Source organism: Solea senegalensis, linkage group LG3, assembly GCF_019176455.1.
Source record: "Solea senegalensis isolate Sse05_10M linkage group LG3, IFAPA_SoseM_1, whole genome shotgun sequence".
Lineage (NCBI taxonomy): Eukaryota > Metazoa > Chordata > Actinopteri > Pleuronectiformes > Soleidae > Solea > Solea senegalensis.
Window position 1 is genome coordinate 10,648,772 of NC_058023.1, and position 21,512 is coordinate 10,670,283.

General features: G+C 42.6%; 2 protein-coding genes across 2 annotated transcripts; both read left to right on the top strand.

Moving 5' to 3' along the window:
- The first annotated feature begins 314 nt into the window (after positions 1–314).
- Positions 315–6,838, top strand: si:ch211-212k18.5 (sal-like protein 2). The gene is made up of 3 exons (XM_044020227.1): positions 315–588; positions 2,146–5,474; positions 5,610–6,838. Exons 1-3 carry the CDS (start codon positions 513–515, stop codon positions 5,829–5,831), a joined length of 3,627 nt encoding a protein of 1,208 aa, XP_043876162.1. The 5' UTR covers positions 315–512; the 3' UTR covers positions 5,832–6,838.
- A 2,470-nt stretch (positions 6,839–9,308) lies between these two features.
- LOC122767233 (Y+L amino acid transporter 2-like) lies at positions 9,309–20,995 on the top strand. Its single transcript, XM_044022650.1, has 11 exons — positions 9,309–9,532; positions 10,051–10,173; positions 12,642–13,273; positions 16,538–16,663; positions 16,855–16,999; positions 17,566–17,689; positions 17,784–17,887; positions 18,014–18,110; positions 18,500–18,649; positions 19,083–19,266; positions 20,266–20,995. Exons 3-11 carry the CDS (start codon positions 12,781–12,783, stop codon positions 20,337–20,339), a joined length of 1,497 nt encoding a protein of 498 aa, XP_043878585.1. The 5' UTR covers positions 9,309–9,532; positions 10,051–10,173; positions 12,642–12,780; the 3' UTR covers positions 20,340–20,995.
- The last annotated feature ends 517 nt before the right edge of the window (positions 20,996–21,512 follow it).

Here is a 21,512-nt window from a genome sequence, read left to right on the forward strand (position 1 = left end):
GCTGTGTTACACGCCATTGAAATGCAAATAACAGTGAGGAACAAGGAGTGGTTCTGTGTGTGAGAGTGTGTATGGCGTGTGTGTGTATGTATATGGTGTGTGTGTGTGTGTGTGTGTGTGTCCTGTATGTGCATGCAGAGCGGTGGTGGTGATGGTGGGAGAGGAGAGGAGGGGCGCAAATTGGACAAGTTTTTTTGGGGGAGAAGAGACTTTACAAAACAGCCACACACACGCTCTCACGGGCAGATTCATATGACACGGTGGAGACCTGCGGATTTCCCAACACCTTTGTCTTTTCCGCTACATCACAGCCGCTCTTTCAACATTCGAAATATAACTTTAGACATTTTTTCCCCTCTTTTAAAATCAAAAGGTTTGTGGGACTTGCACGACTTTTGAACTTTGGATGCTTGGATGCTTTTCAGGAGCGCGTTCTAGTGCGCAAAGAAACGTGCGTAGTGCCATTCACCAAACCGATGCCCCCCTCTCTGCACTGTGAGTCGCAGTGAATCATGTCACGCCGGAAACAGAAGAGACCCCAGCATCTCGTTAACGCGGATCCGGGTGGCCCACGACTGCTGTCTCACGGTAAGAAAACATCTTTACAAGTTTGTGTTTTGGAGTTTCTGGGGAAAAAGGGCAAGTTGTTTGCGCAGCAAATGTCCAATTGGTGATTCACCCTTTTTAAAACAAAAGCAAATAGTTTTGTTTGTTTTTTAATTTACACTTTTAGCACTTTTATTGATTTACGCAGACTTATTGTAGGTCGAACCGTCTAAGTTAGTTTTATTCTCCTGCTTGTTCACTCATTGTAGTTGGTCCCCACTAAATGGAGGCCTTATGAAGTTTGGTTGGGGCCAATAAACGTGTCACTGTGATGTGAATATAGAGCAGGATTAACTAACATAAATCTGTGGCCATTTTCATGTGCCGGGGCATCCACTATAGGAAACCAACAGGCTGCACAGTGCTGACTGCTGGAGGTCTTTGATTAGTCTAGAACACTCTCTTATTTGTTAACAATAAGGTGCATGGGTGGGGGGATGGGAAGACAGTGTTTTTGGTAAAGATTAATCTTCCACCCTGCCATTCTCTTCGTCTTTTGCTCTTCATCCATGCTTTTCTTCCTCATTCACCCCTCTCCCCCTTATTTTCCACCTCCTCAATACCTTCCCTCCCCTTTATTTCTCCCCCCTCCAGCCCTATTGACTGTATACTCCTACACAGTTGGGGGTTCAGATGGATGGGAAAAAAGATTCAGAGGAGAGAGATTGCTCTGGCACTTGTACTAAGTTGCAAAGCTTCACGGGCTTGCACCCGAGTCTGTGCAGGTAAACTTCTCTACAAATTAAAGTGGTGGAAGTTTAGGCTTATTTATGTTTTCCCTGCAGGTTTAGGTTTGTTTATAAGTCACCACAGAAAGAATTTCACAAAGGTACAGTCTTTCATTCCATCACTATATCTCTCCAGGAGGGAATAGTTAGTTTGTCTCTCCATTGTTGTTACCCTCCCCCTTCTTTTTACTCTTTCTCACTCTCTGCTCAAGATTCTGAAAGAATTTGACCCCTGAGTAGCAGAGGTCAGATTAGTTGACCAATCACAGTGTCTGGACAGTGCCCAGAACCCTTAGCATGGCCTGACCCTTGACCTCCACTGTGACGTAAGGGGGAAGGGTGAATAGGGAGATGAAAGACGTAACTGCTATGGGGGGGTGGGTTAAGAGGGGTTATGGGTTGTCTTGGTGATGCCCATTGTCCTCTAAAATGTGTTGCTATAGCGACAAGGTGGTCTGTAAGCCTTTTTGTGTGTGCAAGATGTTTGAGGAGTTTTGCTGGGGAGAGCACAGATTGAGACAAGACATTTCAAAGAGTGCAGAGTTTCTTCCACTTGTTTATTTGCTTGTTCAAGGCCATTACCTTGCAGGCATTTCTTGTGAAGTGAAACATGATCTTGTGGTCTGTACTCAAATTTGAAAACTAAAATTGTAAAGAGTTACTGGATACAGTTAATTAAACAGAGTCTAAAGTTTAAAAAAGTTTAAGTGAATTTAAAATACATCAATGTCTGAGTTGATATTAGAGATCCTGCAGAGAAACACACAGCTTTTCAAAAAAAGTTTCTTAACTCAATTCTATCAATCCTCAGATGACCGCCTGGGAATGAAGTCACCATCCACATCTCTGGGCTCTGAAGTGACATCATCAGGATCCTCATCCTCATCCCCCACCTCTCTCCAAGACTGCCAGCCGCCTCTGGCCCCTCGCCCATCCCCCGGTGGGCTCCACGCGCCCTCCTTACCCAGCGAGAGTTCACCTCCGCCTCACTGGCCCAGCCACATTGCCCCCTTCACCACCTCCCTCCCCAACACCCACTCTTCCCTCTCCCCAGACTTTCCTCACCCATCGCTGTCTTCCCAGACTCACTCACCTCCTCCCCTTGGACAAACCTCTGGTTCACACAATCTGTCCCACCAAGGAAATTCTCACTCAACCATGACCTCACCACAAATGGGCAGTTCAGCCACCACCACTACCTCCTCCTCCTCCTCATCCGCATCCTCTCAGGGTGTGCCACCTGCCAGGAACAGTTCCAGTCCAGGTCAGCAGCAGTCCTCCAGCACTCCAGGGCAGCAGGGACATATCCAGGTGCCTCCAACCTTAGCCGTTCTCCTTGAGGAGCTGCGGATTTTACAGCAGAGGCAAATCCACCAGATGCAGATCACAGAAGAGATCTGTAGGCAGGTTCTAAGGCTTGGAGGGGCTGTCTTTGGGCAAGATAACAACACACAAGCTAGTGGTGCAGACAACAACCAGAAGTCCATAGGAGCAGTGTCTTCATCACCAACTCACCCTTCCACTGCCACTCCAGTGACCACAGCCTCATCATTTTTGAGTAGCCTTCCATCTTCCCTCTTCCCCCAGTCAGCCATCTCCAAATCAAGTTCTTCACACGTCAGTGGCAGCAGAACATCATCCTCCTCTACCTCTTCTGCATTGCCTCCCTCATCTTCATCATCCATTCCAGCCTCTATCAGCTCCTCTGTTTCCTCCCTACACCCACTGTCCTTATCATTGGGCCTAACACCACGCTACCTCCATGAGAAATCGTCAAACACATCCTCATTTAACCATAGCAATGGTGTCAGTTTCCCTACCCCTCCCCTTCCTACAACCAGCCATTCCCAGGACCTCCAGTCCAGCTCTACTCTGGGCTCATTGGGGCGCCCCCAACATGTCTGCCGTTTTTGTGGGAAAGTTCTGAGCAGTGATTCATCACTCCAGATCCATCTCAGGTCGCACACAGGTGAAAGGCCCTACCAGTGTCCAGTCTGTTTGAGCCGTTTCACAACCAGAGGAAACCTCAAAGCTCATTTTCTGCGACACAGAGAGCAGAACCCAGAGCTGTCACTCTCCCTGTTGCCCCCAGCTCTGTCTGAGCAAACACAGAGTGGACCTGCACCTGGTGCGATTCAGAGACGGAGAAAACGGCGGGCAGATGATGATGAGCCATTTAATGGAGTGAAAGGAAGCATTCCGGGAATGACAGAAAACATGGCTTTAGGATTCCTGTCTGGTTCATCCTCCCGGCCCTCCCCCTCCTCTCTACCTCTGCCACCCACTGTGGACATGGCACTGCTGTCCACAGCCCATTCATTGCTACAGCTGAACAGAGCCTCAGCTGCAGCTGCTGCTAGTGTATCAAGCTCTGTACTGCCTTCTTCGTCAACCTCAACTTCCTCCTCCATGGGAAGTCAGTTTAAAGGTGCAAAGCAGCAGCGTTTTGATGAAAACACACCTCCACATTCTACCCTACACACAACTTCCCCGTACTCTCAACTGGCCCACCTCCCCAAGATTCTATTCCCTGGAGGTACCTCCCCTCATCACCTTGCACTTCTCCGGGCCCCAGGCCACCCATCCACTTCTCACCTGACTTCTCATCAGCTACCCTACCCCTTCCCACCTTACCCCAAATCATCAACCTCCTCTCCCTCCTCATCCTCTCCCAACACCTCAACCCAGACCTCAGACACCTCTAAGTTGCAGCGACTGGTACAGAAGCTTGAAAAGCAACCTCAAGGAAGTGCCTCCTCTCCATCCACCTCCTCACAAACACTTGCTGAAGTCAATGGGGACATACATGGCCATGACCTCACCACCACCTCCAGTGCCTATCGCAGGGAAATGTTGGCTGCACTTGGCCTAAGCCCAAGTGCCAATGCTGTGGGGCTAGTGAGCAGTCATGCAGTCTTAGGTTCAGAAACTTCAACTACGAGAACCGCTCCTTCTCTCCCTAGTACCCAGACTGCTAACCAATGTGGTGTCTGCTTGCGTGTCCTTAGCTGCCCTAGAGCTCTTCGTTTGCACCAGGCCACACATCTGGGAGAGCGTCCATTCCCTTGTAAGTTGTGCGGCCGCTCCTTCTCTACAAAGGGTAGCCTTAGGGCTCACCTGGCCACCCACCGCGCAAGACCGCCAAATGCCCGTGCCATGAACTCCTGTCCGTTGTGCCCACGCAAATTTACCAATGCCTTGGTTCTTCAGCACCACATCCGTTTGCACCTGGGAGGGCAAATACCCACTGATGAAGACATACCACCCGAAGATGGTGCAGGAATAGAAGGTGCCGTCTATGATGATGCTGAGAATGATATTAACTCCCAATCTAAAGCCCAACAACTCCTTCCCTTGGCCTTAACAATAGGCTCCAAGTCTCTAAATGATGCGATTAAATCCGGATCCACCTCTAAGAAATCTAAAACTGCTGATGTTACTTCTGTGAAGACTGAAGAATCTGAGGGCTCAACACCCAGTATTAGCCCACCCCTAACCCATAGATCCACCACAGCAGGAGTGGAGGACCCCCTGAATCTGGGAGACAACTCCCTTGGTGATGGTAGCCCTATGAACGGCTCCGTGCACTCTGAGGAAGAGACCCATCTTGATCTAAGGAAGGCACCCTCAGCTGGCTCTAATTCAGCTGTGATGAATGGAGGAACAGAGGGTGATGACATCCCTCTTTCTCTCTGTGTTTCAAAGTCTAGGGCAGGAAATGATACACTTCAAAAAGAGGTTAGCACTGATGAAGCCACCTCCACAGACGAACCCATGATTGGCACTGATTCTGACACAAAACCCCAAGCCGGAAATCCCTCACCTGCACTCACTCCTCCTGCCAGTCCCAAAGGTATCCCAGAGGAAGAAGAGGCCAGTGTGCCACATGTGCCGCAGGAGAACGATGCAACCCAAAGTAATGGGAAGGGAGAGAAAACCACACCTACAGAGGCTTCACCAGTGACGGAAGCAGATGTGGACAAAGTGACTTCATTTGAGGAGGGTTATGGTGAACCAGAAAAACCTGCTGAGATTCCAGAGCCCTCTGTCCCAGCACCACGGAACCAGACTCCCCGCCCGGACAAACCCTACAGCTGTTCCCAATGTGGAAAGGCATATGCCAGTCGTAGTGGACTTAAGGTAAGCGTTGACACAGTGTTTAAAGTCTTAAAATCATATACTTTTTTCTATTGTAACATGAAGATATTTAAATGAATATCATGTATGATGATATTGTTGTTTTAATGTGCATTGTGTTGTGTCTCCTTTCAACAGGGACATATGAAAACTCACCCTGGAGCTTTGACCACTGCCCCTTCCACTGCACAAGTCAGTGATAACGACACGGCAGAAGATCGCAGTTCACATTCAACCAATAAGAACGCGGAACAGCAAGATGACAAGCAGAAATTGGCTAAATCTGAGAAAGGCGATAGCACAGATTCTCCTCCTATTGGTTCTGATGTGGCAGACGAGCCTATAGACACTACTGTGTAGAAAGTTAGTTGGAGTATGTTTTTAAAGGGTCCTGACAAAGGAATGTATTTTTTTTTTATAGAATAAGAATTATTTTTTAGATGTATTGATTGAAATTAATGTCTACCATTTATATTAGACACATAGATCTAGTTTATATTGTAGTACTTTTACAAGAGACGTTTGAATGTAGTATTTTAGCTATGTATTTTTTGTATCTCAAAGACCACAGTGAGGCCTTACAGTATCTTAAACTCTTCACAGCATTGTCATGATGAGAATTAATTGTAAATTGTGCACTTTGTGCTGACAGCAACTTCGGCGCATACTGTATAAAATTAAACCAGTGTAAGCTGATTTTGAAACTAAAGTGGAGAGTGCAGAATATTACAAAACAAACTCCATACCAAAACGGGCCAAAAAGTATTGGCCAACATTTGTACATATGAGCTGCAGTTATGTTTTATACCTTTTTATTGTTACTGTCTTCTTTCTTTCTTTTTATCAAATGTGATGCTGCTGAATGTTTCTCATGTGCGTCGCACTATACGTTGCACTGTGTCTGGTGCTGCCGAAACATCGGGGCGGAGCAAACACATGCGGGCAAAGATGATAAGCATGACGATGATGATGATAATAACAATATTGATGGTGTTTGATGACTTTTGTGAACAGCCCTGTACTTACTGCTATAAACGTTGACAGACGGAATTGACTTTATTCATACTGATGATTGTAAATGTTTTGTTGTTGTTCATCTGCCGTGTCGAGGCAACAACAAAACTCCCCCTCCTTTACCACCTCCCACCCCACCTTCTCTCCCTCTCAAAGCACTTGAGAGTTTTCTGCTCCTGCAGAAATTGTCTGCACTCACTACATTCAGCTAAGTTTAGTATTTGTATGCTTTGTTTTACCCTTTGTAACCCCCCCCCATCCACACACTTTTTTTGTAGCAATGACAGCATGCTGTATGTTTCCATGATTCCCATGTGATGTGTAAAATATAAATAAAACAATGGCAAAATGAAGAGACCCGCTTGATGCTTGTTTTTAAGAGTTAAAGGGTTTTTTGTCTGGATTCAGTTAAAGCATTTGTCTCCATGAATACATTTATCTGTTTAAGTATTCTGTTTGCATGACTCTTATTCTGTGAGCGCCTGCATGTACGCGCAGTCTCCTTTGTTCCAGCACTCAGTTTGGGGAGGGCAGTCCTTTGTCTGCAGTGCTGACTAGCTGTCTCTTAATTCTGCCTTTTTTGCCCTCAGTGTCTTTTAGTATGTTTCAGTTCCCCACTACTGTGTGAGTGTGTGAAAAGGATAATCAGAGCCTGTATGAGTGTGATTGAGGGTGCAGCTGTAGAGGCCGCCACCTCCCTCCCTCCCTCCCTCTCCTGCCTTGCCCTCCCCTCTCTGTCATACTCTCTTTCATACGCACTCTCTTTCATTTTCTCTTTCATTTCTCTCCCTCTTTCTCCTCACCCCATCACCCCTGTACTCCCCCCTCCAACCCTGTGTAATGAGCTGACACACAGGAAGCTCTAATCCTCACACAATGCCACCCCTCTTCCCCCCAGAGTGACTGGGAGCGGGACAGGGGGCAACAAGGACCAACCTGGCCCAGCTGTCCCCAAAATGGCTGCCTTTAATCCCTCCAGTTTTTTAGCTTACAGGGGCTCCTGAAACCATGACAACCAGTAACCAAGGAAAAGAATGGCCAGGGCAGAAAGCGGGACAAAGGGAGCCATGTGTGAGAAGTTTGTCCACATGTGATTGTGAGGAAGGGGATGTGTCTCTATCAATGAAACAAAAACAAAAGAAAGAAAGAAAAAAAGGCTTAAACTATACATATATATATATATTTGAGAGTTTTCAATTTGACAGTAAACGAAAGACGGGGAGGTGTGCAAGCAAAAGTCCACAGGTGTGATGGTGATGGCTAAAGACTTTGATCAAGTGTAACACATTCATCATTCAATAAGCATTAATCACGTGCATGGACATTAATCATCTTCAGCAGGAAGACCAAAAGTTTCTTAGGGTGTGAAATGTCATGTAATCTGCATATTTACCCTTCCATGAATGAAGAATCAGCAGGACAAAGAAGTTGTTTATCTCAAATCAGACATTAGATTTTAAGTGATTGAGTGTCACTTAAGTAGGACATTAAATGTTAAAGATAGACAGATAGTGGTTTTTTGCCTGGTATGCTGTTTAATTATCTACAAATCAGGTCATTTAGTATTTATGTTGAAGTAAAACATACGACTGCTCAACCTCAACCAAAATCAAACCAAATGTTTACACTTTATTTTAATCCCTGAGCAGATTTTATTCACCTAATATGTGATTTATTACATACCATTGTGCAAACATGTTACAAAACAACAAACAGTGTTTATTAATGTGTTCACCAGCTGCTATATACAAATAACTCAGAGAGGAACAACAGGTCTCAGGGGGTCCTCACATTTAAACTTATACTGTCAGACATTTTAAGAAAGGGATTTTATTGTCATTCATGTTTTTGTGTGATTTGTGGCTGCTGACTGAAAGTCACAGATTGAAAGTAGATTAAATATAAAACACTGGTGAAAAACACTGTTACGAGATGTCCTGAAATTATATGATTAAAATGGTCTATGATAACTCATCTAAACAGTGATTCCCACAGCCTGAATTGGGTTTTTGGATTTATTAATATTAATACGTCGATATCTGTCAATAAGATAGCAGCTACTCTTTCTGGGGTCCACACAAAATATAGAACAGAACATACTGTATAACAAGACAAATTTGTCAATATCACGTTGACAAAAGTACATGTTTTAAATGATATTAGTTTTTAAAATGGCAGCGAAACTATTGATCAAACTACAATTGTTTGTCTTTTGGAAAAGTGGTTCACCAAATAAAATGTTACTAACTGCATTACACAAGTTAGAGACACACACACAGACATGTCCTATTTTAGAAATCCACAAGAGGGAGCCATTGTCCATAGTTTGAAGACCCATAAATTAATAACGCAAACATTACGTGCAACTAAATCAGTAAAATTGGAATCAGCTGATTCACTCTACCCCTGTTTGTGCTAATTTTATTTACCCGTATTCATATTATTACTGCTAGTACTAGTACATGTACTGTACTTATTTGCACACATATTTTTCCTAGTAATAAAATAATAACTACAGAGAAAATTCATTTCCAAATCCAGGATTTTAGGTGAATTTACAAAAAACAGGGGACCACTTTCATCAACCGATCAAAACATCTCTTCTGTTTTGTTTTGTTTTGGTTATTGTTTTACAAAACTATCTCAGGTACATTTGCATGATAACATCCCTGAAAAGCTTTCCTGTGACATTTATCAAAGGGCTTCTGCCATCAACAGTTCCTCTATCAGTGATGATATGATAATAACCTTCACCCCACCCATCCGAGTGTGACTCGTTTCCTTGGCAGTAAAAGGAAAGAAAGAAGAAAAAAACACATAAAAGCGCAGAGGTGGTACACGGAGCAAAGTCACAACAGAGGGAAGCTGCGTAAAGACGCAGGAGGAGGAAGAGACACCGAGAGGACACTGTGAGGACACTGCGAGGAGAGGTCAATCCACGATTCTTTTTCACTTTTTAAAAGAAAAAAATAAATAGAGACTGGTGAAAACTGCTGCTGCTGCGCGATATTGGACCCAAATCGAGTGGAGAGCCGCGTCTGGAGAAGGTGCGCCCAAATCTTCTATTAACACCAATAACTACTGTATCTTCTAAATATCGTTTTTTTCCCTCCTTGCGATTCATGTAACCAATCATAGGACAGTCTGTTTACAACACATGTTTATCATTTATTAACTTATAATGTGCTTCCACGTGAGGGCTTTGGCTTGATGTACTTGAGTGCATCATTGAAATCAAATCAAAGTCAGTGCTATCATAAGAGGATTTTGAAATGTATCCTACTTATTATTTCTAGGAGGAAGGAGTGACAAATCAGAAAACCACTTTTTCCACTTTTTGTGAAGGTTCGGTTTGAACATCCTGCTGCCTTGCCTTGTTTCCTCCCTTAAAGCCTGCATTCGATCTGCATTGATCATTGATCACTTCTTTATTAGGCCATAAAAAAACATAGCAGAAACACTTCATTGACTCCGCACACTTGATTGGAGAAGATTTTATGGATCCGGGATGTAATCTTGAGTAAGGACTTATCAGCAGCTTGTGGACCTTGCTCTCTTTCTGTAGGAGCCTCGCCTCTCACCGCCTCACGTTTGATCATCCAGCAAGGACACTCAATTCCACTGAGCTTCTTCTTTGATCCTTCACTTCCTCCATGAGCCCATGCTGCTGCTCTGCTGCTGCTCCAAGGTATGTGAGCGGTTCCATCAGTCATATTTGTTTCAACTCTGAAGTGATGAATCTACAGAATGTATGTTCTTGCATGTGCATGGTGACACCAGGTTATCTCACTCTCTGTATAATTGTCCTTCCTTATATCTTTCTTTGAATAATTCACACTTCCATTTACTGTCCAGAGGTTCAACTTTGACTTTACATTAACACATTGTTGTCTGAGCTGCAGATTCCATTTCAGTCACTGTTCTTAGTTGTTTGATCAAGCTCAGTCCTTTGGGTTAAAATGTGTATATACTTGGCTGAAATTGGAGCGGGGTTTTATGTTAACAGCTCAAATGTAGGGACACCTTCTTGGAAACCACACATTACATGTTATCTGAACATATTCTGGATAATTAGACATCTTTTCAGACTAATAAATCACACAAAATACATTTCACATTTGTATACGTGGCCATGAGGAAGCATTCATTAAGTTTAAATGAAACACGCATGTTTTTACATCATTTTAAACCAAGCTTAAGCTCATTTAAGCAGTGGGACTCTGACCTATTGGAGCGCACAGAACGGTGAATTAACATGCTGCCTGTCATGTGTCTTTCACATCACTGTACTCCTGAAACTGCTGTGGATCATGAACTTTGGCAAGAAAACATGTGATCAGTCAGTATGCTGACACTCTGCACATGAGTGTAGTAGGCTTATTGCTGCATGTTTATCGGTGACAGTTATTCTTCCTCTGCTTATGGTTACTACTGAAGAACCGGCTTTTTTTCATGTTTGCTCCGCTCCCCCCCCCTCTGTCAATACACTCAACCTTAAAAGGCCATTTGCCATGCAGCCTAATGGCTCTCCAATCCACAGAACTACTCTCAAATTCAACAGTGTCCACACCAGTGTCGTATTATGTTTTTTGTTCACGTTTGTTGAACATTAGTGTCCGTGGCATGTGAACATGTGTGCGTTTCATGGGTTTAGGACTGAAACAAGACAGTTATTTCGTTTTGCTTGATATATGACAAACAGGAAATACAGTACTTGTTTCAATCTTAAAGGAATACTTCACCAATTTGCATTTAGCTTTGTATTACTAAAATAGAGCTAGTATTTTTGAAAAATGATGCTTCCCAACCTCAGTTTCCCCTGAGTTGAGAAATATCTTAGCGTAACTGTTAGCAAAGATGGCGGACACTGTTTAGATTCTGGGAGTGAGGTTCCGTCCCCCTACGAGTGGGTCTAAAAGTGCGGAAATAGCGTTGCAGTTTCAGGCCTCGGGCCAAGAACTGTATTATATTAAGTGATAAAATGACCAGCAAATATATTCATTATTTATATTTTAATTTGTTGGCCTGTAAACGCACACCCGGCAAATAACGCAGCTTGTAAAACTTTGACAAATTTCCAAACCTAAAAAGCCTCACTACTCCTTCCAGAAACGTCTCAACCAGAGAAGAAAAATGTGTTGAAATAATAGATGAAAGGGACATGGTAGCAAAGTGGAAAGTTTAGGCAAGTTTCGCCAACACTCTGCCTCTCATACAACATAACATAACATAGCATATATACTGTGTTATTGTTATCTCGTTTTATTGTTTATCGTGTCATAATACTGTGACTCCGCTGCTACTCTAAAGCAGACACACTTTCCCTTTTTAATCTCCACCTGTTGCCGACATGAAAATGAATGAAACACTAGTGCAGCACCCGCGTTTCGGGCTTCAACTGACAAGTTGCCTCTCTTTTGCCACGACTGTCTTTCGGTAATAACGGCTCGTGAAGTCATATGTGTTGCGTTTCTACCAATATCACTTATCCACCCTTCATTTCTTATACGAAAATCATCAAAGTCGGCACTGCGCACACACACGTCTGACTTGGCCGCTGTAGAAAATGACATGGCTTTCTCTTTTTCCACTTTTCCTTCTCGTTCTTCACAATGATCATACTGACTTATGGCAGAGGGAATCGGTATGTTGCGCTGCTACCCTTTCTCTGATCAAAGACATCAAAGGACTCTTGCCTCTGTTAAGACAAGTGTTTGGTGAGACGGATCTGTCACAGTCACCACTTCACTCACTGGTGTCCTTAGTGAGTAGAGAGGGACACATGGAGGACATTTCCAGAATGATAGGTGTTCCAATAATCAAAAAGTGTCGATGTCCATAAAAACCAGTTGTCTGATTGTTATGTACGTACATGAACACAGTGTAACTAACCCCTGATATACTGTAACAACTCATTTCTGTGTGTTCACAAACCACACCCTGGACTATTTGAACTGGGATTGTAGTAAATTGTAGAAATGTAGTAATTCTAAACCTGAAAGGTTGCATATTTTATAGATCACCTTTAACCTTTTTATGGATGAATAAAGGTTGCGGCCAAGGTAAAGGTTAAGGGAGGTAGTAATGCAACACTGCAGAAACACCAAAGAAGTTCACAGCATCACTAATGTGACCCTGTGTGTGTTTCCTCTACAGATGGCAGGAGATGATGACAAATAACTGAGAGAAAAAGTACGAAAAAGTCTTCGATTGTGACTGAAATATTTTGCAGAGGATAGCTCAACACTTTTCCAGCTCTAAACTTTAAAAAAGGAAAACTATTAAGACACAGACAATGGCGTCCTATGCGGCTGCTCCACAACAAGAGGAGAGTAATGGCACCGCTCCATCTGGGAAGTCTAAAGGCACTGACGACTCCATGAAGCTGAAGAAGGAGATCTCCCTCTTGAACGGGGTCTGCCTGATTGTGGGCAACATGATCGGCTCGGGGATCTTCGTCTCACCCAAAGGCGTCCTCAACCACAGCGCTTCCTACGGTCTCTCTCTGGTGGTGTGGACTGTCGGTGGCATATTCTCCGTGTTTGGAGCCCTCTGCTACGCCGAGCTGGGGACCACCATCACCAAGTCAGGGGCGTCCTACGCATATATCTTGGAGGCCTTTGGCGGGTTCATGGCCTTTATCCGCCTGTGGACGTCGCTGCTCATCATCGAGCCGACCAGCCAGGCCATCATAGCCATCACGTTCTCCAACTACATGGTGCAACCTATTTTCCCCACCTGTATAGCTCCATACCTGGCCAACAGGCTGCTGGCTGCTGCGTGTATATGTAAGTACACATCTGAAATGAGCTGTATGTGTGTGTGTGTGTTTCTGACTCATCCATTTCAACACATGACGGTGATCAGTGATGATGTCTGTCATGGCCACTGTTGGTTTCACATCTGAGACACAGCACGTGATGTTTAAGAACTAGAGAAGTGAAATATGGTGACACCATAGCTGAGGTCAGCAGGTTTGCAGCAGAAAGAACCACTGATATCAAACAAAAGAGGAAGTAAGCATCTTAAAACCTAGGAAGAGTAGATGGGAAAAGCTGTTTTACTCAATCTCGGAGATGTAGTTAACCAATCTCAGCATTGTGTGGTACATGAGGGCTTAAAGGTTACTTTAAGGTTGCTTAAAGGAAACTGAATGTACAACAAAAAAAGTATATTTGTGTAAATGCGAAATGATTGGGTTTTCATAAAAACTTTTCATACGTATGCTTGCTTTATGGCACCTGCCATGTGGAGCCAACATGTTTCTATAGCAGCCTGAATGGACAAACTAACCAGAATGTGTGTTTTTGGGTTTTGGTATATGAAGTCTACTGTAGTTCCTTGACTCGCTTGGGAAAGAGAGGGATAAATAAAATAAAATAAAATAAAATAAAATTAAATTAAATTAAATTAAATTAAATTAAATTAAATTAAATTAAATTCCCGCTTACCTCTGCTCTGCTGCTGTATACACACAAACGCTCCCTAAGTCAGGTCTCATAGCATTTCTTGACTGAGACTGAGACAGATGAAGGACTCAGCATAAAAATAATATTTTCTTCTGAAGAAGACCAAACTGAGGCAGAATAATAACAACACAAATCACTGCAGATTTAAGTAATTAAAAAAACAGCAAAAGGCAGTGGTAACATTCTGTATGGACATGGCCCAGATTGCTGAGGTAACTAGAACACAGCGGCACTGAGAAAGTGCTGACTGAAAGAATCAAAAAGGGCATTTACAAGTTGGTCACTGAAGCAACGAAACGCGAGAAAAGAGGTCAAAGCCAGGCAGAGCTTTTTGCTTTTTATAGCAATAAATGAAATATTTAAGGTTAAAAATATATATACACTACCAGTCAAAAGTTTGGACCCACTTTTCCATTTCCTTGAATGAGGAAGTGTGCAGTGTATATATGCAGATAAATATGACTCATCTGTCCAAACACACACATTTAAATATGACTCCACACACACTTAGGCCACGCACTGATAAGCTTGTGCTCAGAGGAGGAGAACTGAGTGCTGATAGCTGTGAGGAGAAGTCGTCACTGCAGGGACACGCTGACCTCAGAGACAAACAGGCTCTCAAGTGAAGTTATAAACTAAACCCACTTCAATTCAACTTTATAATTTAGCGATTAGAGTAAGATTTTGTTAAAAACAAAAAAAAGATAAGATAAACTCTACATTTTCAAAATAAGTCAAAATCATGATGGGTTTAATCAATAAATAATAACAACCTAATAAGTAAAATATCAGATGCAAAGTCAGATTTTTTGACTCACTACTTGAAATTATAACATAGTAATGCATTATTATTATTATTATTAGAAATATTAATAATTCACTTCAGGGTGTATGTATGTGTAATAATACACATTATTAAAAGTTCTCTCATTAGAAATTCTTTTTAAAGCGGAAGTCAAGAAAGGTTTGCTTATTAGATCAACAGTGTAAAGCAAGTCAAACATGCAATTTTATTTGTATAATCTATTTCTCATACAATTTAAAAGAAACAACATTTTTTATTTTGTCTGATTGTTTTATATTACATATCTGTTTAATAATTTACATATTCTTCTGTTAGACCAATATGATCTGCTGTGGTGAAATATATTTACTGTAAAGGAACATCATACAATCATATAGTTGATCTTGTATGTATCAGATGACTATATTTTATTTGTGATTTTCAGTCAACATATGAAGCGTGAAAGTGAAGATTTGCTCTCTGGGTTTTCAAAGTCTGGAGACAAAATTGAAAATTGAAATTAAAAAGTTGACACCTAATCTAAACTTGCATCCAAAAAAAAAAAAGTTGCTACACAGAATTAACAAAGAACTACTTCATATTTCATGTAAAGTGAAGGCTGTTCAGCAGCACACTTTCAAAGCCATTCACACGTGACTTTACAGTATGTGAATGCGTTTTTAAAGATCTGTATTTCAGTTCACATCTGGACACTATTTGACCTACGCTGCCAGGCCGCTGGCTTCACAAACCCGATCTCACACCTCCCACCCTTCTAACCTTCCACTGTCAACACAGCTCGCCTCTGCTTCTGTGTGGTGCAGTCTACCTCTCCGTCGCTCATCGCTGGCTGCCTCCATCTGAGCCACTGAGTTCTGTTGTGCTTGAACAGGCGTCCCGCTGAAAACACACTTGTTTTGATCGTCTACCTGTCACTAAGCCCGAGGACGATAATGTTATGATTCCTCTTAGCTTCACTGAGACTGAAGGGCTCACCAGTGGTCAGTGTCGAGGAGAGGGTGGTGATGTAATCCTGCTTTTGTCCTTTCTTAAAACGCCTGGGTGATGTGGAGCTCAGGGTGGGCTGATGAGTGCAGTCTGTAAGCTTGACTCTAAATATGTGCACTTTTATATGATTTGACAGCATAATTACACGTGTGACCCTCACTTTTGCTTACTTAAAACCACATTATTCAGTATGAGCAGACACCATGTTCCTCTCTATCTCTATAGTCATGAACTTGGACGGATCATGTGCTGATCGGAGGCCAAAGGCAGATAAGTCAGGAGGGAGACGCAAAAAAAAACATGTTTTTCTTGAACATGACTGATGCTTAAAGTGCAGGAGGGAGACCATTGTTTTAAATCAGGTGGAGATCACATGTCAGACTCACCAGCCACTTTAAGTGAATGAAGTGGCAGGAGTGGCACCCAGTGTGGTCTCCTGCTGCTGTAGCTCATCTGCTTCATGGTTTGACATGCTGTGTGTTCAGCGATCTTATTCATATCTTGGTCGTAACAAGTGGTTCTTTCAGCTTGAACCAGTCTGCTCATTCTCCTCTGACCTTTGGCATAAACAAGACACTCTGTGTGTGTGTGTGTGTGTGTGTGTGTGTAGTTGTATGTGCTGCACTCAGCTGTTTCCTCGTCTGAAAAACAACAGGACAGTCTGCTTGAGTCAGCAGCAGCGTTTCCTTAAATCAGCCATACCCTTCCAAAGGAACACGCTGGCACACATCCAGTTTACACAGTGTGTGAATGGAACCAGAATTCATATTTATAATCTCACTCTGTTTTAGGTTTGCTGACCTTCGTGAACTGTGCCTATGTGAAGTGGGGCACCCGGGTGCAAGATTTCTTCACCTACGCCAAAGTCATCGCCCTCATCGCTGTTATCATCACCGGCCTGGTGAAGATTGGAGAAGGTGCAGACTATTAACGACAAAATCCTCCTTGATGCCTTACCCTGTTTACTGTTTGAACATTATCAAAACAACAATGCTGCCATGACTCCTGCTGTTAATTTAAAAACAAACTGAATGGAAAATAGGATGATTCTTCAAGAAATTTAACTATAACGGTACTAATAATGTTTTATTAAATTTAAATTTTCCAGGCCACACTCAGAACTTTGAGGGCCTTTTCGATGGCTCCTCTCAGGACCCGGGGCACATCGCTCTGGCTCTGTACTCGGCTCTGTTCTCCTACTCTGGATGGGACACCCTCAACTTTGTCACAGAGGAGATCAAAAACCCAGAGAGGTGAGGACGATAACTTCACAGTTTAACCACATTTGGTATAAATGTATACATTTTTGTACCAAATGTTCCAAATATTCGTACAATCCACCAAACTGCAAACCCTAACTCACATTTACTCAGTGTCGCAAGGCAAAACTGTGGAAATATGAGAAGCAACAACTCAATACCTGTAGATGTCAGAACTCCCTTTATGTTGCTAAATATCACTCACTAACTACATGTTACTGTACACTAACAATAGATGTAGTTAAAAGGTCATAAAGAGTTTGATGTGGCGTTAATTGGGAAAATCAACATTAAAACATGTCTTTAAGCCTTTCCATGCAGCCAAACATTGATCAAATGAAGCAAGACGACACGTGATTGGACCACAGAGTTCCCAGGCAGATTAAGTGTCAGACGCACCCCCCTCCCACTTTATCCCAATCCCCATCCTTAGCTCAACCACAGGGTCAATCCACTCCGGACTACCTCTCACAATCACTCTATTGCCATCCAGTGTCAGACTCAGCCTCTGTGTCTCATCTGATTTGCTTCCCCCTGCTGTTGTTTTGTGTGAATTACAGGAACCTGCCGCTGGCAATTGCTATTTCAATGCCCATAGTGACTGTGATCTACATTCTGACCAATGTGGCGTACTACACCGTCCTGCCCATCAATGCAATCTTGGACAGCGATGCTGTCGCTGTGGTAAGAACCGACAGTCCTTGGTGAACGATCAGAATTGAGCTTTGTACTCGTGAAGTGCAGATTTTCTTCAAGATTCTTCTTCTTTTCTGTCTAGACATTTGCCGACCAGGTGTTTGGCGTAATGAACTGGACCATTCCCTTGGCTGTGGCTCTGTCCTGCTTCGGAGGACTAAACGCCTCCATCTTGGCAGCCTCCAGGTGAATGATTTGATCCTTTCAGTGAACATTTGAACATTTAGTGCACAGAATGACCCGCTCGCTGTCATTCATGTCCATCGCCGTCATTTATCTATACTTCCTGTTGCTGTTTTGGTGTCTGTACAGGTTGTTCTTCGTGGGCTCCAGAGAGGGCCACCTCCCTGACTACCTGTGCATGATCCATGTCCACCGCTACACTCCCATCCCCGCACTGCTCTTTAACGTTAGTCAACCATAACAATGTCTCCGATATCTGTTATCGACACTCGAAAAAAAGTCACATGCTCAATTATACTAATATTTCCGTTAGTGCCGACCACACAAGCCTGACAGGGGCTGCTTCAGTTGATCGGGTTATGTGTCCTCAACATGAGGTCAGCTGAAGGACCAGGTCTTTCTGACTGAAACTATGGAAAAGTGTTTCAGGGAGCATGAGTCATCATTTTCACACATGAATAAATGTGACAAGCTTATCAAAAACCTGTTGTTACCTGTGTGACTTTTTTTTGGCTGAGCAGTGTAAACATTTAATGTATCTATCTTATTTATTTCTGTCTTTTCCATTGTTTCTTTGTGGGACTCATATTGTTTCTCGTATGTATCTCTCTACAGGGCATCATGGCTCTAATATACCTGTGCGTGGAAGACGTCTTCAGGTTGATTAACTACTACAGCTTCAGCTACTGGTTATTTGTGGGTCTGTCCATTTTGGGGCAACTGTATCTGCGGTGGAAGCAGCCAGACAGGAAGAGACCCCTAAAGGTAAATGGGGATAACAATGTACTGCAGTCACTCGGGCTGGTACCGAGATGTTACTGAATCAATGTAGCAGCAAATGTTGTGATGATAGTTGTGAGAAATTAACGTCACCTAAGGCGCAGTGAGGAATATAGCCAGTGGGTAGTATTATTATATTCAAATTCCAAACACCCATTGTCCTTGCTGTTGGAATGAATGAATGAAATGTCCAGCCGTCACCAGCAGTCACTGGCACATTTTATAAATCTACACAGGGCTGGGCAATACAGTCAAAAAGCTTTATCACAAGTAAAAAAAAGTTTCAAATCGGTCAATATCGATAATGATTGCGACTAAATGTCAAATAATTGAAGACTTGGGTAAATGCAGAAGAAATCAGTTTGCAGGGATTCAGACCATCATCTCAAATCTTTCTTCTCTCGTCCTTGTCCCACAGCTCAGTCTCTTCTTCCCCATCGTTTTCTGTCTCCTCACCGTCTTCCTCGTGGTTGTGCCGCTCTACAGTGACACCGTCAACTCCCTGATCGGCATCGGCATCGCCCTGTCAGGAGTGCCCGTTTACTTCCTCTGCTGCTACACTCCAGCCAAAAAGAGGCCGATGTGGCTACGCCGCTTCATTGGTAAGAGAGCAACGGTCCCCTTTAGTGACAATACACTCACTAAATATAATAGTCTTACATCTTGAAAATTTGGTAAAGCACCCGTGTTATAGTGTCTTGTTTAAAGTCATCATGGGCTTCAACTGACTCAGCATCATATGCATGGCACCTTGCCTTTCTCTATAGGCATGACTGTCTTTAGGCATGTGTAAAGTGGCTCCTTTAGCCATATTTGTTATATTTCCACCTATATCTCTTGTCCAAGCACAGTGGCTCAAGTGAAACTCTTAACAGACAGACAGAGAGATATTCCTTGAATTAATAGACATGCTGCTGGTGCTGCTCCTTTGAAACATTTTTAAATTAAAAAGAAAAAACAAAACATGGATATACTTGGTTGGTTACCAAGGGGGAGTGCAGTATTCAGTTATCTTTTACTTCTGTGGTCAATTAGCAAGTGTCAAAAGCTGCAGTTTTTTCATTCAATGGTTTTACTGTTCATAGCGCAACAGTGAATTGTTTATTAATAAATGCATTGACTCTAAATAAATCTAAATTGGCAGCCAACTACTTTGATAATATATGAATCAGATTTCAGTTCTGGCTTCTTTGCCTTTCTATGACAGTAAAATGACACAATATCTGGTTTATGAGCCAAACATTTGAAGATATTGTTGAGACAAGTGACGACACAGTACGGCACGTGAGTGGACACCAGTGTGACTGACAGCTGACATCTTCAAATAAATGTGTGACTGCAGGTGACGCTTCTAAAACTTGCAGTTGCAAAACCCAACAGCGACCAAATGTAGATTTTAGAGGCTTCAGAGCAGGAGCTCAGACTCTTATGCCTGACGTCACGACCAGTTGCTACTTGATGCTAACCGACTCACTGACACCATTAACTCCTTACATACCATATATATAGGTATATGTATAGACATTGAATGACAACACATTTTTGATATTTGGCAATACAGAGGAAGTTCAATCGAACCTTTGCCCCTTTTCCTCTTTCAGCTAAATCTGGCGTGCTGATTCAGAAGGTGTGTTACTCTGTCCTCACTGAAATGGATGAAGACAAAGCAGAGTAGGCGTTATTCAACACCCAGCTGGAGGCGGACAACGCACAAACAAGAAGCTCTACTTGAACTCATCTTGGCCGGTCGTTTCTTTGACCTCTACAGAACGAACATTTGGGGTTAAGATGGACCCAGCTGTCAATCATCACCCGGTGATAATGTTGATGTATGATGGCACTTGGGTGCTTGACGGCAAAGTCTTCAGTTGACTCTGGCTTTCAGGAGAACAGTTAAATGTATGCCCAGGGAAATCGTCTCCTGTTTGTATTACAGAACAGCCAAGAAGTATTTAATTGATATGTCAAGTATTTGAAATTTCGTACGTGATACACGATACCTTTCTGATCAAAGTGGAAGGTGACAAATATGGTTTAATTCTTTACGTGGATAGGAGATTGTCCTGAAAACCGCCACCAATGCTGACCATACAAAAAACAGCCTCAATGTTGTTATGAATATAATTTGCAATAAGCAGAGCGAGGAGTAACATAGATTAGAGTATGTTAACTTCACATTTACTGTGGAGTAGAGGCATTTTTATCCTGCTATCTGTCAGGTCTAATGAAGGGCTATTTTTACACAAAGTAACTCTTTTTTTCCTATGGACTGTTAAATTAATGTTTGAGCTCAAATGCATATTTATAATAAAATTACTAGTTAATGAACAACATAAATGAAAATTGTCTTTCATTCCCTCATGTTCTACGTACTCAAATATCAAAGACAACGCGCACACAGAAGTGGGTGTTTGGAGGCAGATTTGACATTTTAATTGTCTCAACCTTTTTTCCCTCACCTGCCCACTCTTCCATTCATAAATATGTACAACATGTATCATCTCTTTGATATTATAAAGCTACAAGAAAGGATTTATACAATAGTATCCTTCCATGGCGATGCTTTGCCTTGAGCTTGCTTGGCTTGAGTTGATCTTGCAGCCATGGGAGGTTTCTGCTTGAGAGGATTGTGGGCAAAAGTCTCCTTCACTGGACCTGCGAAGTAAATGAAAAGACACTGTTACAACAAACACAGTTTCTTCAATGTATTGTTTGTATTGTTTAAATGTTCACATTACACATATATACTATGACATTTTTGGCCAATTTTGGACGACATACTATACTATGACATTTTGGTGTCATTTTGGACAACATACTAAACTATGATATTTTTGAGTGATTTTGG